The following is a 24,288-nucleotide window of genomic DNA, read 5'->3' as shown; positions in this document are numbered from 1 at the left end:
CCCAGGCTTCCACACAGATGGGTGAGAGGAGTTGTGGTTGTCCTGCACATGCTTAACCTGGGAGAAAGCACCCTTCTCCAGCAGGACGCTGCTCATTCAAAGGGACAGTAGCTGGTCCCCTGCACCGCACACCCCAAGAGACACCCAGACGCAGAAACGTGGCCAAACGAAGGGCGGGCAGCTGAGACATTTTGAGGCACCGAAACTGCTTTTGTTTGGTGTGTCAGGGAGGAATGGCCTGAAGAGAGAGCTCTTGCTCATGCCGCTGGTGCCTGAAATCCCAGCCACCTGGATGCTTTCCTGCCATGCCGCACAGGAAAGCACGGTGGTCAGCATGCAACATCAAACCCCAGCCCTCCAAGCCTGCAACCCGGGTGCAGATGAGCCTTGCTGTGCTGTCAGACGGTTTGTTTTCCTCCAGAGCCAAGCCTCAGTCACAGGCAAAGGTGTTTCACTCTGGTGACAGAGCAATGAGACCACCGCTCCGAGCACACAAAGTGTCTTGCTGGTGCTGACGATCCCCAGGCAGGGACCGGGGCTGGGTTTAACCCTGAAGAAAGGCTGCCACCTGCCAAGCCACAAACACTATTCCCTGTTCCTTCCTTACTCTGACCACTCATGTTATCACATCTTGCCTCATTTGAAAAAGCGTCCAAGAGCCCAGCCCAAAATTACGACTTGGAAATATAACACAGCCTGCAAGTTAAATATACTCAATCCTATTTAACGTCACCAGGGAGTGTCATTATTCATGATTAGTCTCCAGTTACATAGAAATTATTCTTCTCACATTTCTCCCCTGCCTGCAGTCCTTGGAAATGAAAGGCAAATGTCTTGAATCAATTTTTGCCTGTGAATAACAGCCCTTTCAGCCTAATTTCTAATTTTACTTCTAACATTGAAGCAGTTTTGACATGAGTCACACGTTAAAACACTCCAATGGACTGCAAGGTCCAGCTTCAGAAATAAATCTGTGACGTGGTCTTCCTCTCTGAGATGATACAGCCCAAGTACACCATGCCACGTTTTGCTTTCAGGAGGCATCCGCTGCTCTGTATGCATCCAAACAAATGTCTGGCTGTTCTTATATCACAAGTTGTTTAGGACATAGGAGTAAGCATAGCAGGCACCTCTGTGAAAACTGTGTCAGGGTGCCTGTGTCTCTATTCATTTAATGCACCCCCATGCCCTCACACCGGTGCATAGTTGCATGTGTGGCTTCTGCAGACGCTGTGTGCTCGTTGCATGTGGAAACACTATGGGGCTGGAACCTGAAAGCTGTCCTCCATGGGAACTCCAGCAACTGCCTGGTCATCTGCAAGTTGCACTGGATCTCCCCATGCTCCTCAGCTGCTGGTCCTCACTGCAAACGGCAGAAAACTTCCCTGCACAACCCGGTGCTAGCATTACCTTCCCTGGCCTCCTCCTTCCAGCATCCTCCTTCCTTAACCAGCCTTAGGTCACCTGCTCCTCGCAGCCTGGTGAAGGTGCCAGTGCTTCCAAGATGCCCAAGCCAGAAGAAGAGGGCTGAGATGAAGCCACTGGGCACTCTGAGAACAGGCCCTTTACACACTGCTGCAGACCCCTTTGGACACCCAGGCACATGTGAGGAGCACTGGGCAAGCCAGAGACTCCCCATCACTGTTTTTCACCCAAACCAGAGCTCAGGCCCCCCAGTGGCTAGATTTGGTCCTCGTCCCTGCAGCAGTGGGGTAGGCTTGGTCAGAAAGAGGATGTGAAACCTTCAGCTCAAGGACTGCAGGTGGCCCGCCACTGAATGTAGGTGCAGGAAATCTCTGACCACACTCAGGCCATGCTTTCACCTCTCAAAAGGAGAAGTAAGAGTGGCTCCAGCTCTAACCACACTCTGTGAGAGTTGCCTTTTGCAGCAAGACCACCTTCCAGGGAAACAGTGAGTCCCACAGCTCACCCTGGATGCTTGGCCAAGAGAGGAGGAAGCCCCAGGCAGCTCTCAGGACCCTTGCTGACCCACTGCACACGTCTGGTGGAAAGGTGGGTTTCAACCCATCCTAAGAAAATATGAGAAAAAGCCCATAGCTAATGTCAACGGTGGGGGCAGTCGCTATGTTTCGGTAGGAAGGCCTGCCACCCAGTGTGACCAACAGGCTGGAGGAATGGACCAGAAGCAACTTTGTGAAATTCAGCACAGGAGGCGTGATCCTTCCTTACCACTTAGTGCTGCTGAAGACTCATCTCTGTACTGCGTCCAGTTTGGGGCTACCCAGTACAAGGAAGACACTGACAAACTGGAGAGAGTCCAGCAGTGACCACCAAGGTGGTGATGAGGCTGCAGCAGAGGGTGTATGAAGAGATGCTGAGGGAATTGAGCTTCCCCAGCCTGGAGAAGAGACAACTGGGGGGTCATCATAGAGGTCATCCACTGCCTGTAAGGTGGTTATGGAAAAAACAGAGCCAGACTCTTCTCAGAGGCTGACAAGGACAGGACATGGGCCAAGAGGTACATGCTGCAGGATGGGACACTCCAGCTGGCCATGAGAAAATTCCTCCCCGTGAGGGTGGTGCATCTCAGAGACCAGATCTCCGTCCCTGGAGGTGCGCAGAACTCAACTTGACAAGGCCCAGCACAACCTGATCTACCTTTGGACTGGGGAGTTAGACTACAGACCTCCAGAGATGCCTTCCTAATAAAACGTCCTGGTGATTCTGCATTATGGTGGGAGGGAGGGAATATGGCTGCCTTCCTCTGGGGCTTTTGGCACCCCCGTGCTCTGAAACATCCTTAGTGCCCAGGACAGATCTGAGACACTTGTGCCTCTCCTTCACCAAGCCTGGGCTGCTCTCCTCCTCGTGCAACATTAACACAGGAGGGAGGATGCTTGGTGTGGTTTCTCCATGGCCTGGCAAAGGCTGGAAGCTGTGTGTCCCTGCAGGCTTACCTGGAAGAAAGGTCTGAAGACCCAGTGCTGAGCTGGAGCTGGCACCACTGTACCGTGTGGTGCTGTGCACTTCCAGCCAGCCCAGGAAATAACACAGCTGCTGCAACTCAGAGCCCCCTAACAGGCTTTTGGAGATCTTCTCTGCTACCTCTCTGAGGTGTATTTCTGTCTGTGCATCCACGGTTTACTGATGCACAGCAGTGACTGAGCATCCAGAGGAACGAGACAAGGGAGGCAAATGACTGCAGGCATATATTAAAGTATTCAGCTTGTCCAGCTGAAAGAGATTTCTGCCAAACGATTTTATAAGGAATGAGGCATTTTACAGGAAAAGCAGGGCCTCTCCTCTCATTTCCTTTCCCCTCTTCTCTATGAACTTCAAAGAAAAAAGGGGTCAAAACAGAGGCCAGGCAACTGGAACTGAGTTCCTGAGCCCTAAAGCCTAATTAGTCCAAGATACATTTCACTGGATATCTCTCAGAGACAGGCCTAAATTACCAATTCTCCCCACCGTGCCGCCAAGGGTCAGATAAAGCCAGAACGTGGTCCGCAGCCTGCAGGGCCCCAGCAGTACCAAGGCTCTCAGGGGGGTCTCGGCCCAAGCCCCTCGCCAGTGGCAGGGCTCTCGCAGGCCCCCAGGCTTTGTGTGGCTACAGCTAAAACCCCCTCCCCAGGACAGGGATTGTCCCTACCTAACTGGTGCCTTGTCCCAGGGCTGCTGGCGAAGGAGCTGTGCCGACTAAAACCCCACAGCACTGTGTGGCTGTTGCCCCTTGCTGCATCAGCTGAGGCTACCAGAAAGCCTTCAGCCATTTGCGATTGCCCTTCTGGCAGTTTTAGGCTGATGTTAAACCCCCCTTATACCTCCCCTCAGCCAGGTGAGCCAAGCCCAGCTTCTGCCGGCTCTGCCTGCAGGCTACATGCCCCATGCCCCCTCCTGCCTTACAGCTGTTTGCTGGCCCCTGTCCAGCTTCTCTGCATCCCTCCCCAGTGGATGCCCAGCAGAGGGGATAATGTCCCTCAATCTGCCTCTCCTTGCATGGCCCAGCATGTGGTTTGCCTCACCAGCAATGAGAAACAAAGCTTGGTTTTGCACAGGTTTAAGGACTCTCTGGAACCACACGCCAATTTCAAGTCACATATCTCTCCCTGCAAGACATGGGTCTTGGGGTGGGGTTTTTTTTTCAGGACCCATAAAAAATATTCTCAAGAACAGAGAGACAGAAATGACACAGGCTGTTTCCCCTGTGCACCCTCTCTCAAGCTGCTGGCCTCAGAGGGGTGCATCTTGTTTTGAGACTACAGCAAATGCGCTTCACCGGGAAGGACTAATTTCCGGCCCTGTGGTCTGAAAGCTGAGAAAAGCAAAACTCTGCTGCAGGTTACTAGAGTAATCTGGAGAGCAGAGAAAGGACATCATTGTCACTGTAAGCTTATGTGGCCTCCTGGTGCCATAGCACAGCTCTGGAGCATAGGAAACTAAATCTTGCAGCTTGTGAGGCAGCGGACAGTCGCACACGAAGCCAGACAGCCATCTGGCAGGGAAAGTGAGGTCCTCATGGGTGTACAGCTACCCTAAGCTGCAGGCTGTGATTCTGCACCCCAGCTGGTGCCTGGATCCTGTTCCCCAGCCACTGCAGTTGGGTGACCTGGTCAGCATAAGGCACGGCTCACTCCTGCCTTTGTGCTCAAGCTGCTCTCCCAGGGAAGCAAGAGAACAGGAGGGATGCAGGAGGGGAGTGCAGAAAACTGACTACTTTTGAATCGGGAGGTATCTAAAAATTACTTTATTAAATTTTCTGCCAGGAAAAAAGGTAAAATTCTTCCCTTAAAAATTTGGATATCAAGGCACACGCTCAGCTCTCACTTGAAGAACGGGTCTGGTTCCGATGAGGACTGGGTTCAACTCTGTTTTACTGCAGATCATCTGTGCTGCCTAATTGCAGCAAGACTGTTTATCTCCCTTTGCATCCATTGCCCAGGGGAGCCAAAATATAAAATGGAAACCTTTCCTTCCCTTATGTAATGTTCTGCCAGAACTGGCATCCTGCAAGTGTTGGCTGGAAGGACCTCTGGAGGTCTCCAGATGCAGGACTGCTGCCAGCACCAGATGAGGCTGGCCGTAGCTGTGTCTAGCCACAAAGCCAAAGTCTGCTTCTCGTGTGCTTGCGCAGCACTTGGTGCGTCAGGACCCTTTTCTCGGATGAAGTTGACGGAGAGCTCTGACCCACCGCACAGGGAGGTTTAGTTGGGGTGTCCACCTATCTCTGCAGCTATCAGGGAAGGAAGGCCAGATGAGGTATACAGCACCAACATATGTCCAGTCTGTTAGCTTGATCCTGTGCTGGTTTCACCTTTCCAAAAGATGCCATCCTGAGGACTGTGATAGTTCAGGACCAGGTAGCCTGCCTGTTTGGCTTTTCCTGCTATAGGCCAGTACCACAGGAGGGAGGGCAGGCAGTAAAGCAATGGCTGAATTTACTGACAGATTGAGCCAGATTCCTATCTGCTGCCAGCATGAAAACAGCTGCCACCTTTGGATTTTACGGCTTTGCTTTGTTACAGTCTGGATTAGACTTGTTTTCAAAACAACCTTCAACAGACATAAATACACCTGTCATTGAAAATAAATACGCCCGGAATGATTAACTGATAGTTCCTGGCAGTAATCCCCACACCTCTGTAATAGCAGTAAAAAAAATGAGTTGGGATCACGGAGAGGAAACAACAGCACGCAAAACATTAGCAGTGTGCCTCACTCACTATTTTTTCAACTTTACGCTATTGGATTACTTTCTTAAGCACTCTGGGGACAGAGACAGCTAAGAACAGCTTTTGTTGGCAAAGGCAGGCAGTTTCTCACACACGGCTGTATTTTCCATGGCTCATCCAGCAAATTGTACACTAAGCCTAAAAAACCAGCACGGAACAAGTCTCTCCAAGAGGGGCCCGAGTACAGCGGATTTGACATCCCCATGTGCTGGCAGTCTAGCACCAGTATCGGGCACTTACTGGGAGCAGGTGGGAAGTGCCCCGCACCAGGGAGACATGAGCAGCAAGATCCTCGGTGCTGCCCAGGGAGTGAAGAGCTCCCTTCCCAGCAAGGCCACCTAAGTCTACACGCAGCCAGGACGGACACAGTCAGCTTTACTCATCCTCTAGGATTAAACAGGGCTTCAAGACTTTTGTCCTCAGTCAGAGTCCAAGCAGCATGGATGGATTGCCACAAACACCCTTTGTGTATTTAAAGGGCAGTTGTCTCTCATGTGCCCCCTCGCCACTGGAGGGCTCTGCCCCTTACAGCAGCATTTTTCCAATTCTTAGCCCATAATTAAAGCAGCCAAGATATGCGATTAATTTCCCTACTAATGAAATATTACCTTACGCAGTGTCATTCTTTCACACATGACCACACTTCTGAAATTCAGAGCTCACACTAGCTTAAGGCTTGCAAACAGCAAGATCCCTGGTTTGCATCTGCAAATCTGCACATGCAAAGCAGGCAGCCAAGGAACTGTTCCACATCTGTGCCAGGCCTGATGTGCCCTCCAACATGTCTGCGCCACCACAGGGCATCTTCTGAAACACTGATGAGTGAAGGACAGTGGGTGGACTGCACCTCTGTGGGAAACCAGCTGGAAAACCCGAGTTCTGTATTCAAACTGTAAAACACTCAACAAGGCTTACACTGAAGGCACAGGCCATACTTCTAAGACAACACTGAAAAGCCAACTTGCAGAGCAACTATGCAGGTTAACTTACATTAGTGCTCTTGCCTTGACGTTACACTTGCTGTGCTCACTGAAGTGGCTGTTGTGTTTCAACTGCTGCTATTTTCAAGCATAGGAAAAAAACCCCACCCCAACCGTTTCAGGTCCCAGAACTGACAGCCACTCCTGAGATAATACTGGTCCCAGCCTTTATGATGCTTTTTCCCCTCACATGTTCTCCCTCAGCCTTCCTGGCCAGGCCAGCACTGTACCAGGCTAATGGGTAATTCCACTTCCACGAAGCCCTGCCTTTGGCTCGTGCTACGTCACAGGCCTTACGCCCAACATTCTTTCCAAGTTACCTCCCTGACGAGTAACAACGGGGACAAGGAGGCTGCTGGGTCTCCCGGCGCTGCCGAGGACGGGCCTCCCGCCGCGGGGGTCACCAGCCAGGCCCAGCTGCGGCCTGGTGGCACCGACCACCCCCCAGCCCGCCCCGCCGCCGCCCGCAGGCCCCCCCGCCCGCGGTGACGGCCCACCACCGCCAAGGGGCGCACGATCCGCCGCGCCCCGCCGCGCGGGCGCGGGGTTGTCCCAGTGCGCATGTCCGCCCCCGGCCCGCCGCAGCCCCCTTCCCCCCCGCCCTCCCCGGCCTCCGCCACGTGATTTAGGCCGCGTCAGGTGAGGGGGGCGGTCCTGCGCGGCGTGGCGCGGTCCGGAAGCGGCGGAGCGCGACGATCGGAAGTGGCGGGGCGGTGCCGGTGGTCCCGTTCGTGAGCGGCGGCGCTCAAGATGTCCATCGAAATCGAGTCTTCCGAGTGCGTGAGGCGGCGGCGGGCCGGGGCGGGGCGGAGCGGAGCGGAGCGGCGCGGCGCGGCCGTGCCGGTCACGGCGGGCGGGTGGTACCGGGAGAGAACGGTGCAGCCTCCGGGCCGAGGCGGGAGCCGTTGTGGCGCGGCGTGGTCGTGGGGGAGGGGCTGTCCCTGAGGTGATCGGGGGACACGAGGACGGTTGCGGGGGGGGCGGGGGGGGGCGGCGGCGGTGCCCGCTCCGCCACGGCTGGGCATCCGGGCGGCAGGGGGCTGCGGCGGCTGGGGAGGGCCGCGGGGAAGGGTAGCCCGTGGGGCCGGTGCCGTGACTGCGCGCTGTTCCCCTGCAGCGTGATCCGGCTGATCATGCAGTACTTGAAAGAGAACAGCCTCCACCGAGCCCTCGCCACCCTTCAGGAGGAAACTACCGTGTCCCTCAACACCGTGGACAGTATTGAGAGCTTTGTGGCTGACATCAACAGCGGGCATTGGGACACGGTGCTACAAGCCATACAGTCGCTGAAGCTGCCCGACAAGACCCTCATTGATCTCTATGAGCAGGTGAGTGAGTGCAGGCTGCGTACAGCCTGTTCTGGTCTGGGTGGAAGCCCCTCTCTGTTGTTTTCCGCTTACTCTTGGCTAATGCAAATGTCTGTCTCTTGGTGCAGGTTGTGCTGGAGTTGATTGAGCTCCGGGAACTAGGTGCTGCCAGGTCTCTCCTGAGACAAACAGATCCCATGATCATGCTGAAACAAACTCAGCCAGAGCGGTACATCCACCTTGAAAACCTTCTGGCCAGATCTTACTTTGATCCTCGTGAGGTATAGTACGCTCTTCCTAGAGACCTCGCAATGCTGTCTTGCATGACCCCTGGCATTGGTCCAAGTTGCTAACAGCTTACTTACGTCATCTTTTCTTTTCCACTGTGGGAGTGAGAATGTGCAGCTTCCCAGTTTGATGATTTTACACGTTGTATTAAGTGTTTGGGAAATGGTGTATAACACTTGATGGCAAGGCAGCAGAGCAGTGGTTTTGAAGTATACTGCAGGTGAGAGTTTGGGGATTTATACTTGTATCCTGCCACAGTGTCCTGGTTTTGGCTGGGATAGAATTAGTTTTCTTTCTAGTAGCTGGTATGGTGTGGTGTTTCAGGTTCAGTATGAGAAGAATGTTGATAACACACTGATATTTTCAGTTGTTCCTAAGTAATGTTTAGACTAAGTCAGGGATTTTTCAGCTTCTCATGGCCAGCCAGCAAGAAGGCTGGAGGGTCACAAGAAGTTGGGAGGGGACACAGCCAGGACAGCTGACCCAAACTGGCCAAACGGGTATTCCATACCATGTGATGTCATGCCCAGTATTTAAACTGGGGGGAGTTGGCCTGGGTGGGGGATTGCTGCTCAGGAGCTAACTGGGCATGGATCAGCGAGTGGTGAGCAACTGCATTGTGCATGACTTGTTTTGTATATTCCAATCCTTTTTTTATTACTGTTATTATCATTATTAGTTTCTGTTCTATTAAACTGTTCTTATCTCAACCTATGAGTTTTACCTATTTCCTTCCAATTCTCTCCCCCCATCCCACTGAGTGGGGGAAAGTGAGCAAGCAGCTGCATGGTGCTTAGTTGCTGGCTGAGGTTAATCCATGACACAGAGGATGACATCTGTGCCTTGCTTTTCCTGTCTTATATATGCAGAAGAAGATTCACATTTTGTAAATAAAATTGTTGTTGTGTAATAACAAGGCGTTATTTCTGAACTGATAATGTCAGTTTGATGTTTTTAGTGAAAGCATATCCCAAATGTTTCAAGGGTTAGCGTTAAAGAGAAGGGCTGTTTTGAAGGCCTAATAGAAAATTAATCTGGAAGGGGCTTCAGTTCAGAGCAATGAATGTTTTTATGGAAAACAGTTTAGAAGAATCAATTCCTAAAAATAACTCCTCTGTAGGCATACCCAGATGGAAGTAGCAAAGAGAAGCGGAGAGCTGCTATTGCACAAGCTTTAGCTGGAGAAGTCAGCGTGGTACCTCCGTCTCGTCTAATGGCGTTGTTGGGGCAGGTAATTCTTGAAAAATGTTTTGGTAGCTATGTCAGTTTCTGTAGATCTTTGCTGCATAAAACTAACTATGATGTAGTCGATTCTCCAGCTCTATAAAAGTAAAGCTTAAATACTGCACATTTACATCTGGTATAGTTAAAAATGGTATTTTCTCCATGTGGCAAGGATTTAGTGGTTGTAGGAAAAGTCAGCACTGCAGTGGTAGATTTCTTCCCCTAGAATAAATACTCAGCGCATAGAGAAGATTATTTTCAAAGTGCATACTAGTACATACTGTTTCTGTTGTACTTACAACTCTTTTTGATTCTCAGAATGTATTCATTGATACTCTGTGCAGACAGTATTTAATGTATTTTGTTGTTTTATGGCTTGCATCTTACTTTTTAAGCTTGTAGGTATGCCAAGCACATTCTCTCAGCATAACTGGTAAGTCCTGTGACTGAAGGCAGCTCTCTGTTGAAGGAGTTGTATAAGATTCTGTCTTTTGAATGAAGTTCACTCGTGTCTTCCAAGAGAGCTTATGTGTCATTTTTAGTGTTAATGTATGCAGTTCTAGGCAAATAGGCAACAAGTTGGGTAATTTAATGCAAGGTTGAACTTGCACTGTGTATGTACTGTATACTGTGTACTGAAGGTAGAATGAGAGGGTGGGCCTGAGTCATTCTCACTTGCAAAAAAAACATTTGGGGATAATGTTCTATTCTGTTTGTGATCATGAGTCAGGAAGCATAATCTGGTAAGTCTTGTTTCAAGTAACCGTTTGCGGTGTATTTGTCTCAAACTGTACAGGTGTACAATTTGTAGGCGTGCAAGAAACTATCGCTGTATTGTGTTAATTAGAAGCAAGCCTTGATGAGGAAGATGTATGTTAACTGATACCTAACGGTATGACTTTCAACTCCTCAAAAGGCACTGAAATGGCAGCAGCATCAGGGCCTGCTTCCTCCTGGTATGACAATTGACTTGTTCAGAGGCAAAGCAGCTGTGAAAGACGTAGAAGAAGAAAAGTTTCCCACGCAGCTGAGCAGACATATTAAGGTGATGTTGTGTTTGCTTTTATGTGTGTTAATGCTGCTTGTTCCTTCCTGTGCTTTTATGTTGGGAGATAAGAGTAAACCTTCTGAATGCTTCTGTTCTCTTTTTTGTAAGTCATTTCCCTCCACCCCTCCAACTCCTCCCCTGCCCCTTCCCCCTTCTCCCCCCTTCCCTCCATCCCTCCGTCCCCATCCCCTTCTTCTCCATGCTTTATCTCATCAGGAGCTTTTCATGAGAGTCTGAAATGAGGTCCCTTAACAAGGTTGGGTGCTCATGGTGTTTGTGAATGGGATAAATGTATTCATTGTTTCTTTGACTTCGCAGTTCAGAATCATTGAGTTTTCAGAAGTGGTTTGTTTAGTCCCCTTCTTTATTTGTGCAAGGAAATACTTGTGTCTTAAACTTCTGTGCATGCATATTAGCTTCTGTGAACCGCTTAAGTTTTGATCATGAACTACTACATACCATGTCTACTAATATGATCAGTATCTCCTTTCTAAGGATTTTATCATGTAGATTTCAAAAGAGAAAGAAAACTCTGCTGTAATGACATAGTTGTCCAGCAGCACTCACAATGTGGAATAGGCAATTTCCTACTGTGAAGGCTTTTCAACTTCACCAAGCAGTTTTGTACGTGAGAAGTGTTAGTTCACTGTAGTAGCTCTACCAGTTCTCCCAATGAACAGAAGATAATGTTTTTTGGAAGTCATGACTTGGAACTTGTGAAATCAATTTGTTGTGTTCAGGAGCAGCTTGGTAAAAATGCTTTGTGAGAACTTGTTTTGTTTACCAGTACTGATCTTTGATTTTTGTATTGATTAGTGAAAAGCTTTTTCTATACTCAGTTGTCGTGGTCACTTGTATTTAAAAATGTAAAATTTAAAAATTGTATTTAAAAAATACCAAACATTTTCTGTGAGAATTTCACTGGAGAAACATCATTCCAAGTGAAGCAACTTGTACTACTTCAGAAATTTCTGAAGTCTGCTAGGGATATATGTTGGGTACTGGAAAGGTGTTTGTTACCATATACAATTCATTGCAAAAAACCCCAAAATAGAAGACAACCAACCCAACTGCTGCTGCAAGCATGGAGTGTTTGATGTAGCTTCCACAGATATTACCAGATCAAAAGGAGGGGTTTTTTGTTTGTTTTTGAAGTGCTAGTAGTAGGTATTGACAGGTTTTTTTGTACCTTAACATTAAATTTGTGAATGCATACTTCTATAAAATACTGTATTTTTGCCACCAAAATGAGACTACAGTTTTGTTTTAAGGCGTTGGTTTTTTTTAAATTGCTTATTAGGCTTAATTTATTTTCTCCTATAAAACAGTTTGGGCAGAAGTCGCATGTGGAGTGTGCTCGGTTTTCCCCCGATGGACAGTATCTTGTTACTGGCTCTGTTGATGGTTTCATTGAAGTTTGGAACTTCACTACTGGAAAGATTAGGAAGGTAAATTGTACCTTATTTCAGACAGATAGTTCATTGGCCAAGTACCTGGTTTTATTCTTTGAGATTATACTTTATGTTTGTTTTCATTTCTCAGGGACTGTGAATCTGAAAAGAATGTCTGCTTGGCCAATTCAAATATTGGTCTGGAATCTTTACGTGGGTTTAATTGTCTGGTTTGTCGTAGACTTCCCTCTGTGATAATATATTTTTCTTTTTACCTTTCCGGATCATTGTCATTGCCTCTAAAATGGTGACAGTAGCACTTCCCTGTTACTATAAGGCTGTGAGCTCTGCTTGATGATAGGTTATAAAATATAACTGAAGTTAAAAGTGCTAGTACGTTTGCACTTTGCCTTAAAAAGTGTTTAATGGAATTCACTGTTTTGATTGGTGGATCTTCTGCTTTCATTTAGGATCTGAAGTACCAGGCACAAGATAATTTTATGATGATGGATGATGCAGTGCTGTGCATGTGCTTCAGCAGAGATACAGAAATGCTAGCAACCGGAGCACAAGATGGAAAGATCAAGGTATAAATCTTTTTGTACGTATGTTGGTAGAGGTGGTGACCAGAAGGATTCACTTGCAATTGCAATAATGTTGCAATTCTATATAAAACCAAGTGAAGTTTAGCATGGCTCAGAAACAGATATGTATTAGGACTGATGTTTAAGCTTCTGTGATCTCTTAACAAAGTAACCACCTCTATTTCATTTGCTGTTTCCTTTCCAGGTGTGGAAGATCCAGAGCGGTCAGTGTCTGAGAAGATTTGAACGAGCACACAGTAAAGGTGTTACATGTCTCAGTTTCTCCAAAGACAGCAGCCAAATTCTTAGTGCTTCTTTTGATCAGACAATCAGGTAAATAAACTGAGAATGTGTGAGCTACAGTGCAGGAGGAAAGAAAGCAGAATTTTCACATTAAGCAGTTAAACTTTTGAATATACATTAATTTGACCTGGGATTTGATCCTTTTGCGTTGAGTTTTAATACTAATAGGAGATCATGACTGCTGAGGGTTGGAGAGAAACAGTTTGAAAGTTTCACCTTTCACCTTGCTTAACTTGCTTTCTTCCAGGGCTAGGGGCCAAGTACCTCTTCTGGTCTGTTGTAATTTACATTGACCTTGCGCATGTTCTTTCTGGGAGACTCCTATCTTAAGAAACAGTTGTGTCAACCTTCAAAAATAACATTTTTTTTATAATAAGCTTAGGGTAAAAAAAGATCTGAGGATAACAGGATGATGACATTTTTTGAAACACCCTAAACAGCCTAATTGTACTCACTAGCTTTAATAGACAACCTGACAGTAGTTGATTCTATCCAGTTCATTTTCCTTGTGAAGCAGTATCACGGGCTCTTCTTTTCGTACTATCTGAAGAAATCCTCTGAGAGCAACTTTAAGTATTTTGGTGCATCTTCTCTGCTTCCTCCTGATAGTTGCTGAATAGAGCAAAATTTCCAAAAGTGCTTGGGAATCTCAATTAGCAATAGTCATGGCTCTCCCTTGGACTTGAGTAAAGGTCTGTGTGTCCCTGTGAGCTGCATGTGAGTGAAAGAAGATGAGGCGCATCCCTACACATTCAGGGACAGTCACTTTGCACTGTGTTGCTGCTCCCTAAGTCATGCATTGCCAGCCCTTGTAAAAGGATTCTTGCCCCAGCCCCAGATCTACCCCTCTATCTCTGTTGGATCCAGAGAACTCCCTTTAGAGTGGGAACAAGAGGAAGAAGGACCCAAAGAAAATGTTTTTTGGGCATCTATTCTTCCTAGCAGTCTGACATGGAATACTAGAGCTCCAACCCTGGAAGACAGCCAGGCTGATGGACCCTGAGAGCCTCAAGAGCAGGAGTTACAATTTTTATCTGGAAATGGCAGTACAGCCTTTCCTGTTCTTTACGGTGCTGCTTTTGTTCTGAGTATCTCTTCAGATGTATGTGGTGTATAAGGGAAGGCTGAGAGAGCTGGGCCTGATCGGCCTGGAAAAAGAAGGCTGAGAAGGGACCTAGTTGCTTCATCTAGAGTAAGTCACAGATAAGACAACGCCAGACTCTTCTCAAGTGCGCGGTTCCTACAAGGGACAATGTCCAGGAAGTGAAATTCTGATTGTATATAAGGAAAAACATTTTTTTTTTTTTTTTTTTTTAACTCCTTGAGAAAGAAGCAGTGCTTGGACAATTGTGAGAGAGTTGGCTCAGGCTGGGGACGGATCTCAACCCTTTAAGGCTTTCAAAGCTAAACAGAACAAGACCATGAGTGAGTTGGAAGGTGATGTTGCTTTGAGGAGAGCAGTGGAATGGAGGTGTTCTGAGGTCTCCTCTAGCCTAAGTTATTCTGTGATTCTCTGACATGTACCACTGTTTTAGAATCTCTGTTAGAGAAAAATCATGTGGCCAGATGGTTTGTACCATTATACATTTATACTGGCAAGAGGGAAAAAAACTTCTTTCAGACATGAAAAAGAGCCATAGAGACAGGATCATTTTTCTTTTCCCTCCCAAAAGATAATTCCCATCTCTTCAGGCTGTCTCTGCAGTTCTGCTTTTGGGCATGGGAATGCTTTCTGTTTCTCAGGCAAACCATCCCTTGATGTGTAGCACCAGCACTATGTTGGGATATGAGCTGTGGGGGTTTTTTAACCAATATGTATAGTTCAATTTCCCAATATTTGTGGCATTCCTTTTGGGCAGTGAAACTGTTCATGATGTTGAAGGCCCACAGGCTGAGATCTTGGGAACCCAGGAATGGGAGTTGAGTCTTTCTGCAATCTTTGGAGTTGGCTTTGGTGCACAATCCAGTTAGAGTAGTTTAGCAAGTTGATAGTGTGTCAGCTCAGTTACAGTGGTTGAATATAAGGTCAGTCTGCAGAAAATCAAAAGAAGTACATCCCTCTTAATGTGGTTCGGCTAAACTGAAGAAACTTGGCATTACCTGATACTTTCCACGTGCTAAGACTTATATGCATACAGTTACTAGAGCTTACCTGGTGTGCACATAATCTGTTAAGGCACAACATGACAAAGGAATGGATGGTTGTGGGACAGGTATGAAGGTGGTTAGGCTTGTATCTGTGCTCCAAGAAAGCTCAAGTGTCTGTGCAACCTGTGTAAGGCAGGCTAGGCATAAATTATAAAACAGTTTAATTTAAAACGTACCTCTAGAGGTCTCTAGTCCAATATGCTTCCCAAAGCACAACCAACCTTTCAGTTAGGACAGCTTGCCCAGGGCTTTGTCCATGTGAGTTCTCAAAATCTCCATGGGTGGAGACCCCACTGCTTCTCTTGGCATCTGTCCTAGGGCTGTACAGCCCTCTCGGAGAAAATCCTGTTTGGCCATAAGAAAAGATGTTTTGTTTTGGTTTCCTGTGTAACTTGTGCCCTTTGCCTCTTGTCCTTCAGCTGTGCACCTCTGAGAAGAATCTGACTCCACTTATTCTGTAAAAACTTGTTAGGTAGTGATGTTAACCAAATAGTTACAATTTTTCAGATGTTTAGTAAGGACTTAGATATCCTTTTTCTTTTTTTTTTTTTTTTTTTTTTTAAAAGGATCATTTCAGGGTGGATAAAAGCAAAAATGAAAGTTAATTGTAACTTTTAATACTAGCAAATAGTCACAAAAATACTCAAACTCTGTTCCAATCTAAGTTACCAGATGAGCAGCAACCTCATCAAACTGCTGTTTCTGCAGCTCTTAGCCTCTGGAAAGTGTTGCTTAACATTTGTATAGTGCAGTAATTCTGATTCTGCACCTATTAGGTGTCTTGTTACTGAGTGGAATTTGCTAACTGCTGGGTAGATTTGGTTTGCAACAAAGCTATTCTGTTGCTACACAGACGCTTTCCTGCAGTTGAAAGCAGCTTAGGTCAGTTTTGTCTAGTACACAGTTATTTTTCTTCTTTGAGGTTATCCTGATTTACTTAATAATTTAACTTATTTGTCTACAAGGAAGACAGCAATTAGATGCTCCTGAACTTTCACTTCTCTGGGCTGAACACACCCAGCCCTCTCAGCCACTCCTCATGCATCATGTGGTCCAGCCCTCTGGCCATCTTAGTGGCCCCTTAGTGAGGGCCCAAAACTGGACACAGTCCTCCAGAGGTGGCTACACCTGTGCCAGACAGGGGGAAACCTTGATCTGCACACTGTGCCTCTCCTAATGCATCTGGTGTGTGGCTGGGTTTTGTCAATGCCACAGCAAGCTGCTGGCTTTCCCTTTGTTCTCCCCAAGGCCTGCCAGGTCCTTTGCTGCAGACCCCCTCTGCAGCCAGTCAGCCCCCAGTTGATACTGGTGGCTGAGGTGGTTCTGCAGCAATCTGTTCTCAACATCATGAGGTTTCTCTCAGTCCAGCTTTCTCGTTTGTCAAGGTTTTCAACTTCCTCATATGTCATTTTCAAAATTGAGTTGCAGGATGTGGTACTTGCATTGTGAATCAGATTGATCCAGTGCTTGACGAGTCTATATGTTTTGTGTTAAATTGAATGGGATTATGTAATATGTTTAATAGCTTTAGGCTCTTGCTACTGTAAAGACCAAATGAAGAAATGTGTGGATCTGGAGGCAACTGCACAGTGAACAGGCATTACAAAACATCTTAATGAGAGATGTTCATCTGTTTAAATCCTGATATATATGAACTATAGCATAAGCACTTTAATTGAAATTATGTAAGGGTGGATGTTGAATCAAGGACAGCAAGCTTCAAATGGAATAAAAAATTTCATTCTCAAGGTTTCAGACTTCTGCCTGAAAACTGTATTTCTGTAGCCAGTAGGTACTACAATTTAAGGCTGATACAGATTAGCAATATGATTTCCTTTTAGATGACTGAGCAAACTCTTCACAGAATTGCACAGTAATAGGCAATGGCAATAGCTTGCAAAAGAGAAAAAATTCTGCTTGAGTGTAAGGAAAGAATTCTTAACCCAACTGGCCTCACTTAAAGTTGAGGAATCTGTTGGACTAGAGACTTCCAAACTTAATTCTGTAATTTTTGTTTTGTCAGCTTCATAGTTTCCCCTTTCATAGTCCTGTCATCTAATAGGTACAAAGTTTATTACATACAGGTCCTTGAGGCTGAAGGTTGATGGTATTTCCCTAAGCTTTTCACAGGAAGACATAATGTCTTTGACGAAAGGGGCTCGTGATAAAGACTTATATCTTGCAGATTTTTAGCACTTTTTATTGTTGCCTGTCAAAGGTATCTCAGATTTAAAATATGGTGAAGCCAGCAGGTGGTTCATACTACCTCAGTTGTTTGCTTAGTTGTGACCTCTGTTTGACAGGATTCATGGTTTAAAATCTGGGAAGACTTTAAAGGAATTCCGTGGTCATTCTTCCTTTGTCAATGAAGCTACTTTTACCCAGGACGGCCACTATATTATCAGTGCATCCTCTGATGGCACAGTGAAGGTAAGATAACATTTACCCTTTCCAAATAACACATTTAGACTCTTTGCATGTTGCAGCTGATTCGTTATGACTGCTGCCGTCATTGGAGAAGGACTTGGGGTTATCTGCAATAATAACTCTTTCTGCTGGTACAAATTCACATTAAAATCACTTCTGCTAATACCTTTTAACGGTGATTCTTTAAGTGATCTAAATCACTTGTGCATGACACCTTTGCTGTAGATTTGTGTAAATCAGAACTGATGAAGTTTCATACTGTGCTTACAGACTGCTGTAGAGCCTGTTTCTGCAGTGTTTATGAAAGGAGGACATAAGTGCAATACTTACCTGCCTGCTTTATTGTAGAAATAGAATTGACTATGACACCGCTTGTCCTAGAATGTAGGGATTCCCTTGTCTGAAATAATGGCATTTTCTTGCTTGCTGTGTTGAACACCTGTTTATTTCTTGGTGCTTAGGAGTCCCTTGCTGTGTAAGCTAGGTAAATCTAGCATTAATGAAACTGGTTGTAGAAGTGATAGGTTTGCTTCTAGTCTCAGCAAAGAGTGGAACTACTCAGTGTGTAGTAGTTAAGAGGAGTAAAGCATTGTGTACAGGGCATTACTGACTAATAATAAATAAATAAATAATAGAAATGGCTACATTAAGTAGGGCATCAATACAGTGCATGGAGGGTGGGTAAACAGATCCGGTTTATAGATGTGGCCTAGGAGAGTGTGATGGATTTTGCTCATATTAAATGGGGCATTACTTCAAACTTGCACGCTTTGCTAGACTGCCCCAATCATGGGAATAGCCTAACAAGGTGGTATCTTTCATTTTGATTGTACTAGTATGTAAACAGCAAAAATATTCCACAGATGGTGAGTTACATCTTACTTTAAATATTAAACAAGCAGTTCCATTTTCTGTTTCTAAACAGCTAGAACAGCCTGATGTTGAGCCTGAAGCAGCTGTAAGCTGGGATGTCTCTCCCACTGATATTGGTTAGGCTTTGCTTTTTCAGTGATTTTTCATGTCTGTCTTGTGTAAGGCAAATTGCATGTGCAGAGGCTGCACATATATTCACAGATAATAGCTAAAACCAGAAAGCAAGTCTGGTCTCACCCGTCAGGGAATATGCTTAATGAAAGGGAGCCAGGCTGAATTTGGATCATGGAAATTCACTTTCAGTTCAGTTGTAATGAAATTGTTCATGGTGTCCACACTTCAAAATAGATGTGATAATTACTTTTTTTAAAAATCTGCTTTAAACTACAATTTTTGGAATTAATATTTCCCCTCAGGAGCCTTAAAAAAAAATCGGAATCCTGTATCCTGAATCAGCTCATTCTTGTTTAATTTTTTAAAGCTAATTGGTTTTACATTTATTTTTCATACTAGGTTTGGAATGTGAAGACAACAGAGTGCTCAAACACCTTCAAATCTCTTGGCAGCACTGCTGGGACAGACATTACTGTGAACAGTGTCATTCTCCTGCCTAAAAACCCAGAACACTTTGTTGTTTGCAACAGATCGAACACAGTCGTCATTATGAATATGCAAGGACAAGTATGTGGTCTTACTGGTGTCCTTTCAAGTCTCTCTCTCAGTCATTTTAAGAATGCCAAAAACGTAGTTAACAACCTAGCCTTGGGTTAAACCTGATTTCTCCAGCTAGCTTTCATGACAAACTATTCTGTACCCAAGTTATAGAACAGCTTGACTTGCAGAAAGCGATTGCAGCTATGGAGAGATCCTGTGTTCTAAACAGACCTAGTACTGCCTAAATTTTTTTGCCCTGAACATAGTAATGATGTGCTGCAGATTAATCGTGCCAATTATTTTTGGGGGGGTATCTTTACAGATTGTACGAAGTTTTAGCTCTGGTAAGAGAGAAGGTGGTGACTTTGTATGCTGTGCGCTTTCACCTCGTGGTGAATGGATCTACTGTGTTGGTGAAGATTTTGTGCTCTATTGCTTTAGCACAGTGACCGGCAAGCTGGAGAGAACTCTGACTGTAAGTTCTTAGCTTTGAGCTTTTGCAGAGTTCTAAACACAAGGATGATCTAAATGTTCGTTACTTATGAAGTCCGTAAGGAGAAGTCTCGTACCAAGGAATCTTTCACCTCTTGAAGCCCTGACTGGTAACAAATGCATTCTAGAACACTTGGCTGTAGAATGTCTTTAGTTTTTTCTAGAACCATTTTAATTTTAAAAGTTAGGAAGATGTTTACCCACCAAGCCAAGGGTGAATTGGTTTGAACTTACTGGAACTAGAGCATGTTTTGACCTGGGCTCCAGCTGATGGAGAATCTGACCAAGTTGTCAGGCTTTAATTTGCCTTGGAAACTAAAGAGGAATACCAGCTTGAATAGCTAAATTTAATGGGGAACACTTAGATGTCGTGGATTTCAGTGGATGTAAACCTTCACTGAACCTTCCCTCACCCAGTAAAAAGTAACTGCTATGTCACAAAAATTGTTTGCAGCTGGAACTTAATATTGGGGGGGTATGTTCCTCTGCTTTTGCTGTATGCACAAAGCATGTTAAACGTCAGTCCAGCTTGCCTCTAGTTCTTGTTTGAAGAGAATATGTGGGTTGAATCTGCTAAAGGAAGAATCTCCTGATGTGTCCTTCTGCTTATTCTCTAGGTTCATGAAAAGGATGTCATTGGCATTGCTCATCACCCCCACCAGAACCTGATTGCCACTTACAGTGAAGATGGCCTCCTCAAGCTCTGGAAGCCATAGATTGATTTTACAATAAGCTATGCGGTGTGCCTGTTAGTTGCAGGTTATTGGTGTTTGTGCTTTAACAAGGTCTAAAGCACAAAGCGTGCTATTTACTCAATTTTAGTTCCAGTTTCCAGAGAGTGACATTTTTAATTCTTGGTCTAAAGTTAGGTAGATAGGTGCTTAAATATAGCATCAGTTAATTTCAAATGCTTTTATTTTTACCAGAGTAGCTGAAACAACTTCAGTGAGAGTTTTTCCTGTCTCCTGAAGCCTGAACTCTTCCTACAGTGTTTATAAAAGTTGAACAAGCTAGGAACTACACACATTTACAAGTGGTTGCTGACTTCCTAGAATACAGTAAAATGCTTTTTTTTTTATTTGAGTGAATTATGCGGAACAGGAAAGCTGTCTCTTCTCCACTGCTGAAACAAAGGCACAGTTTTCATGGAATGCGGATGAGGCTACTCTGACCTCAGCTTGAAGGCAGAGGCCTTTCTAGTCCAGTGGGTTTTGCTGTGTTCAATTTTTCCAACTCTCTATATTAAGTAGTGTCACACAGCTTCCTCAGAATGAAACTATTCTTCCCCATCTCCCAGCACTTCCTGCTATAAACCTGCCTAACATGGCAGTGAGATATAGCTGGGTTTTTGGTTTGGTTTTTTGTGGGTTTTTTTGTTTGTTTGTTTGGTTGGTTTTGGAGTTTTGTTTTGTTTCTTGTTTTAATTTACTTCCAGGCTAAAAGGAATTATTATCTGGGCCTTCTTCCTATAAGTGTATAATGTCTTCAGACCAGCTTTAACTGAAGCAGGCCTCAGGATCAATATTTTAAAACATGCAAAAGCCGGTTTACATAGGGCAAGTTCCTAGTGCTATGATGCAGCACATGCTGCAGTTGTTTTGGTTTTTCCAGTTTACTCAGTTCAGCTTACTGCTTTCCCAAAAGGGCATGGCATACTTAAGCTTTAATTAATTACTTGTAAGATTTTTTTTTTATTTCATATACCTGTGGACCTAGTTAAGGTGATACTTAGGTCCCACACTATGGTAAAAAGAAGCTTTCAGGCTCTTCAGTTGGGAGCAGATGATTCCATTTGAGATCCTGACTAATGCACACTGTTGTGAATGTACACCAGCATCTTCTAAAGTCTGACCATAGTTTTTCTAGGATGCAGCAAAAAAACGAGGTTTTGTCTGTAACGATGAGACCAACGCCTGCAGATTTGAATCTGCAGCACTGTTTCCTGTTCTCATCTCTTACAGAATGCTTTCCTGCTGCAGTAATCTTTCAAACAGTAATAACTTCTCTTTGACTTAATAAATTAGTTCCAATTTAAATAACCTCAAAATTTTTTTGAGCTTGAGGGCTTGATCTTAATGCAAGTATTGGTTGTCAGCTGGTGACTGACCTCCTTCAGCACTGACCAGCACACTTTATTGATCTGTGTTCATACTGGTCTAAGGAAATGCATAAAAATTTCAGCTTAACTTCTCACATAGCATTGCTTCTTCACTACAACTGTAGTGTTTAGTTCTACATTTAGCTGTAATGTTATAATTCCTAATTTTTTTTTAATGCTTCCTCAGATATGGCAATGAAGTATTTTTAGGTAGCAAAAAGTGATTACTTTTCCTGCCTGAAAGGACACTGGCATGCCAGAAACATCTGACAGTAATACATCTGACAAACTCCATGGGCAATTAGTACTTTTGATACAGGAGAACATCTTGACAAAATTTTTTTAATGTTATCTAACTTGTAGTTCATTTTGCCTTCAGGTTACATAGAACTGCTAATCTTCAATGTGAACTATGTTTTACATTGTTCTTTAAAAGAAAAGTAGTTGTAGCAAATAAAACTGTCAGAATCCTGAATGTTTAGAGATTGAAATACATTCTCTAGCTTAAAAATGTGAGAAAATCTGGCATTTCTTAAGCTTTTTACGCAAGTTTCAGTTTACTGCATCAAGTACTGAAGACAAAAAAGCAAAATGTACTAATACTTATGAAAGGGCAATGGTAAAACTTACTTCCTGGGCTGCAGCTGTAATTTGCAAAATAGCTGGCAGTTGGCAAAAAAATACAATGATAATCTTGAAAATGTTGATTTTTTTTTTTTTGATGTAACGTAATTTTTTTTTTAAATGCAAATGTTAATTTTTTTAAGGTAATCTAGGAAGACATTTTCTCTCTGGAGAATCAGCCAGGTATTATGCCACCTACCTGTATGTAAGACTTGAACAAGGCAACATCTAGTGCTTCAACTAATATTAAAGAAAGCATTGTTCAACCATGGGCCTTGCTTTATTCTTGAATTATTTTGCTTGCAGCTGGTGAGTTGCGTCACACATGGAGGAGTGCAGAATACTTTCTGGGGGGAGCGCCACATAGTGAAAGTCTCATAGGTCAGTTCATCCTCCTGTTTCTGAACTGAGGGTCAATGAATTTCAGCCTTGCTTAGGTGGAATCAGCTGCTTGTCTGTATGTGCTTGCAGAACGCATGTGGAAGAGCTCCTGCCATCTCAGCAAAAAATAAGTGAGCTTAGGTTCCTGGACAGTTATGCAAGTGGTGGATGTAACTTTTTTTTTTTTTTTAAATGTCATTGGGGTAATACTTTATCCAAGTAACATGTGAGCCTGTAGATAGAGAGTGTAGTCCTGCTCTGATACTACTATCAGCTTGCCATCTGCAAAGAAAAACCAAACCCTCCCTTGAGTCCTCGTGAGATTTAGGGAGACCAGCTGAAAACTGAAGATTTAATCTCAAAACAAAAAGATCTTTTGTGAAAGTCTTATGAAGCAGCCAAATTCTCATGAGGCCTGAGAGACTAGACAATCTCCATGGGTGCCTGCCAGCCCCTGTGAATCCGTGATTCTGCATGTTGCTGAGGATTTTGAACCATGAGCTTGGGTGAGAGGGCCTGCCTGTGATTCAGGGCAGCTTGGTAACACCAGTGTTCAGCCTGAGATAAGAAGAGAAGGAAAATATGTTGCAGAGATTTATAGGAAAGATGATGCTAAGAGTCAGTTATAAATGCTCTTCAGGTACAGCTTTTCTGCACTTCTGCCTAGTGTCTGCATGGGTTTTGGGAGTCCGTAAGTCTGGTTACTCCATCTCCAGCTCCTGTTGATGATGTGGGCTCCAGTGTGCTCACTGGATAGCTGTAAATAAACCTTAGGCCTTCTGGATCATGGCAACTTGTGAGAGACAGGCTGAGCAAACTTGATCTGAATGTTGGGGGAAAAGCATAGGCTTTAGGTGCATCCTAATAAGAAAGGTGGCTAAATGCTTTATTTCAGGGGCTGAGTAGGAATCCTATGTGGGAATTCTTTGGCTCCTCATAGAGCAAGACACAAGGAGATGGTTGCTCCTGAAGTGAAGGGAGCATAACAATTTTACCTGTAACAGGTGCTGCTTGCATTATGAAACAGGGTAGTGAAGGCTTCTTCAGTTTCTTTGTGTCCCTTAGCCTATAAAACTGCTCCCTGTGTAGTAACAAATTCTTCTGATACAGCCTCTGCTTTATTGAGCAGGGAATGCCATTCGCTTGTCTGGGAGCAGGCATGTGCTGCTGCCAACTAGTTAAGCCTTTCCTGTCTTCCCAAATTAGAAGCTTTGTAAGCCAAATCAACAAATAAGTGTTCTTTCAAGTTTTATTCACAGAATGACAGGATGTCTGCGGTTGGAAGGGTTGGAGACTCCACCACCTGCTTGGGCAACCTGTGCCAGTGCTCAGTCACCCTCACAGTGAAAAGTGATTCCTGATGTTCAGAGTGTTTCAGTTTGTGCCCATTGCCTCTGGTCCTGTCACTGGGCACCACTGGAAAGAGCCTGGCTCCGTCCTCCTTGCACCCCCCCTTCAGGTATTTATATACATTGACATCCCCCTGAGCCTTCTGTTCTCCAGGCTGAACAGTCCCAGCCTTTCCTCATAGGAGAGATGCTCCAGTCCCTTCAGCATCTTTGTGGCCCTTTGCTGGACTCTCTCCAGTATGTCCATGTCTGTCTTATATTGGGCAGCCCAAGGCCAGACACAGTACTCCAGGTGTGGCCTCGCCAGTGCTGAGTAGAGGGGAAGGATCACCTCGTCAACCTGCTGGCAACTGGGATACCATTAGCCTTCTTTCCAAAAAAGGCACATTACTGGCTCATGTCTAACTTGGTGTCCACCAGGACCCTC

At 45.0% G+C, this 24,288-nt stretch overlaps 1 protein-coding gene across 1 annotated transcript; it reads left to right on the top strand.

Annotated features, from left to right (window-relative positions):
* Window positions 1–7,366: 7,366 nt before the first annotated feature.
* Window positions 7,367–22,400, top strand: SMU1 (SMU1 DNA replication regulator and spliceosomal factor). Its single transcript, XM_052778009.1, has 12 exons — window positions 7,367–7,446; window positions 7,788–7,998; window positions 8,106–8,258; window positions 9,386–9,496; window positions 10,406–10,534; window positions 11,866–11,985; window positions 12,399–12,515; window positions 12,718–12,845; window positions 17,267–17,393; window positions 18,777–18,944; window positions 19,240–19,392; window positions 20,027–22,400. The coding sequence occupies exons 1-12, from the start codon at window positions 7,421–7,423 to the stop codon at window positions 20,123–20,125; spliced, it is 1,542 nt and encodes a 513-aa protein (XP_052633969.1). The 5' UTR covers window positions 7,367–7,420; the 3' UTR covers window positions 20,126–22,400.
* Window positions 22,401–24,288: the final 1,888 nt, after the last annotated feature.

This window comes from Harpia harpyja, chromosome Z (assembly GCF_026419915.1).
Source record: "Harpia harpyja isolate bHarHar1 chromosome Z, bHarHar1 primary haplotype, whole genome shotgun sequence".
Taxonomy (NCBI): Eukaryota; Metazoa; Chordata; class Aves; order Accipitriformes; family Accipitridae; genus Harpia; species Harpia harpyja.
This window is presented reverse-complemented; position numbering and strand designations above follow the sequence as displayed.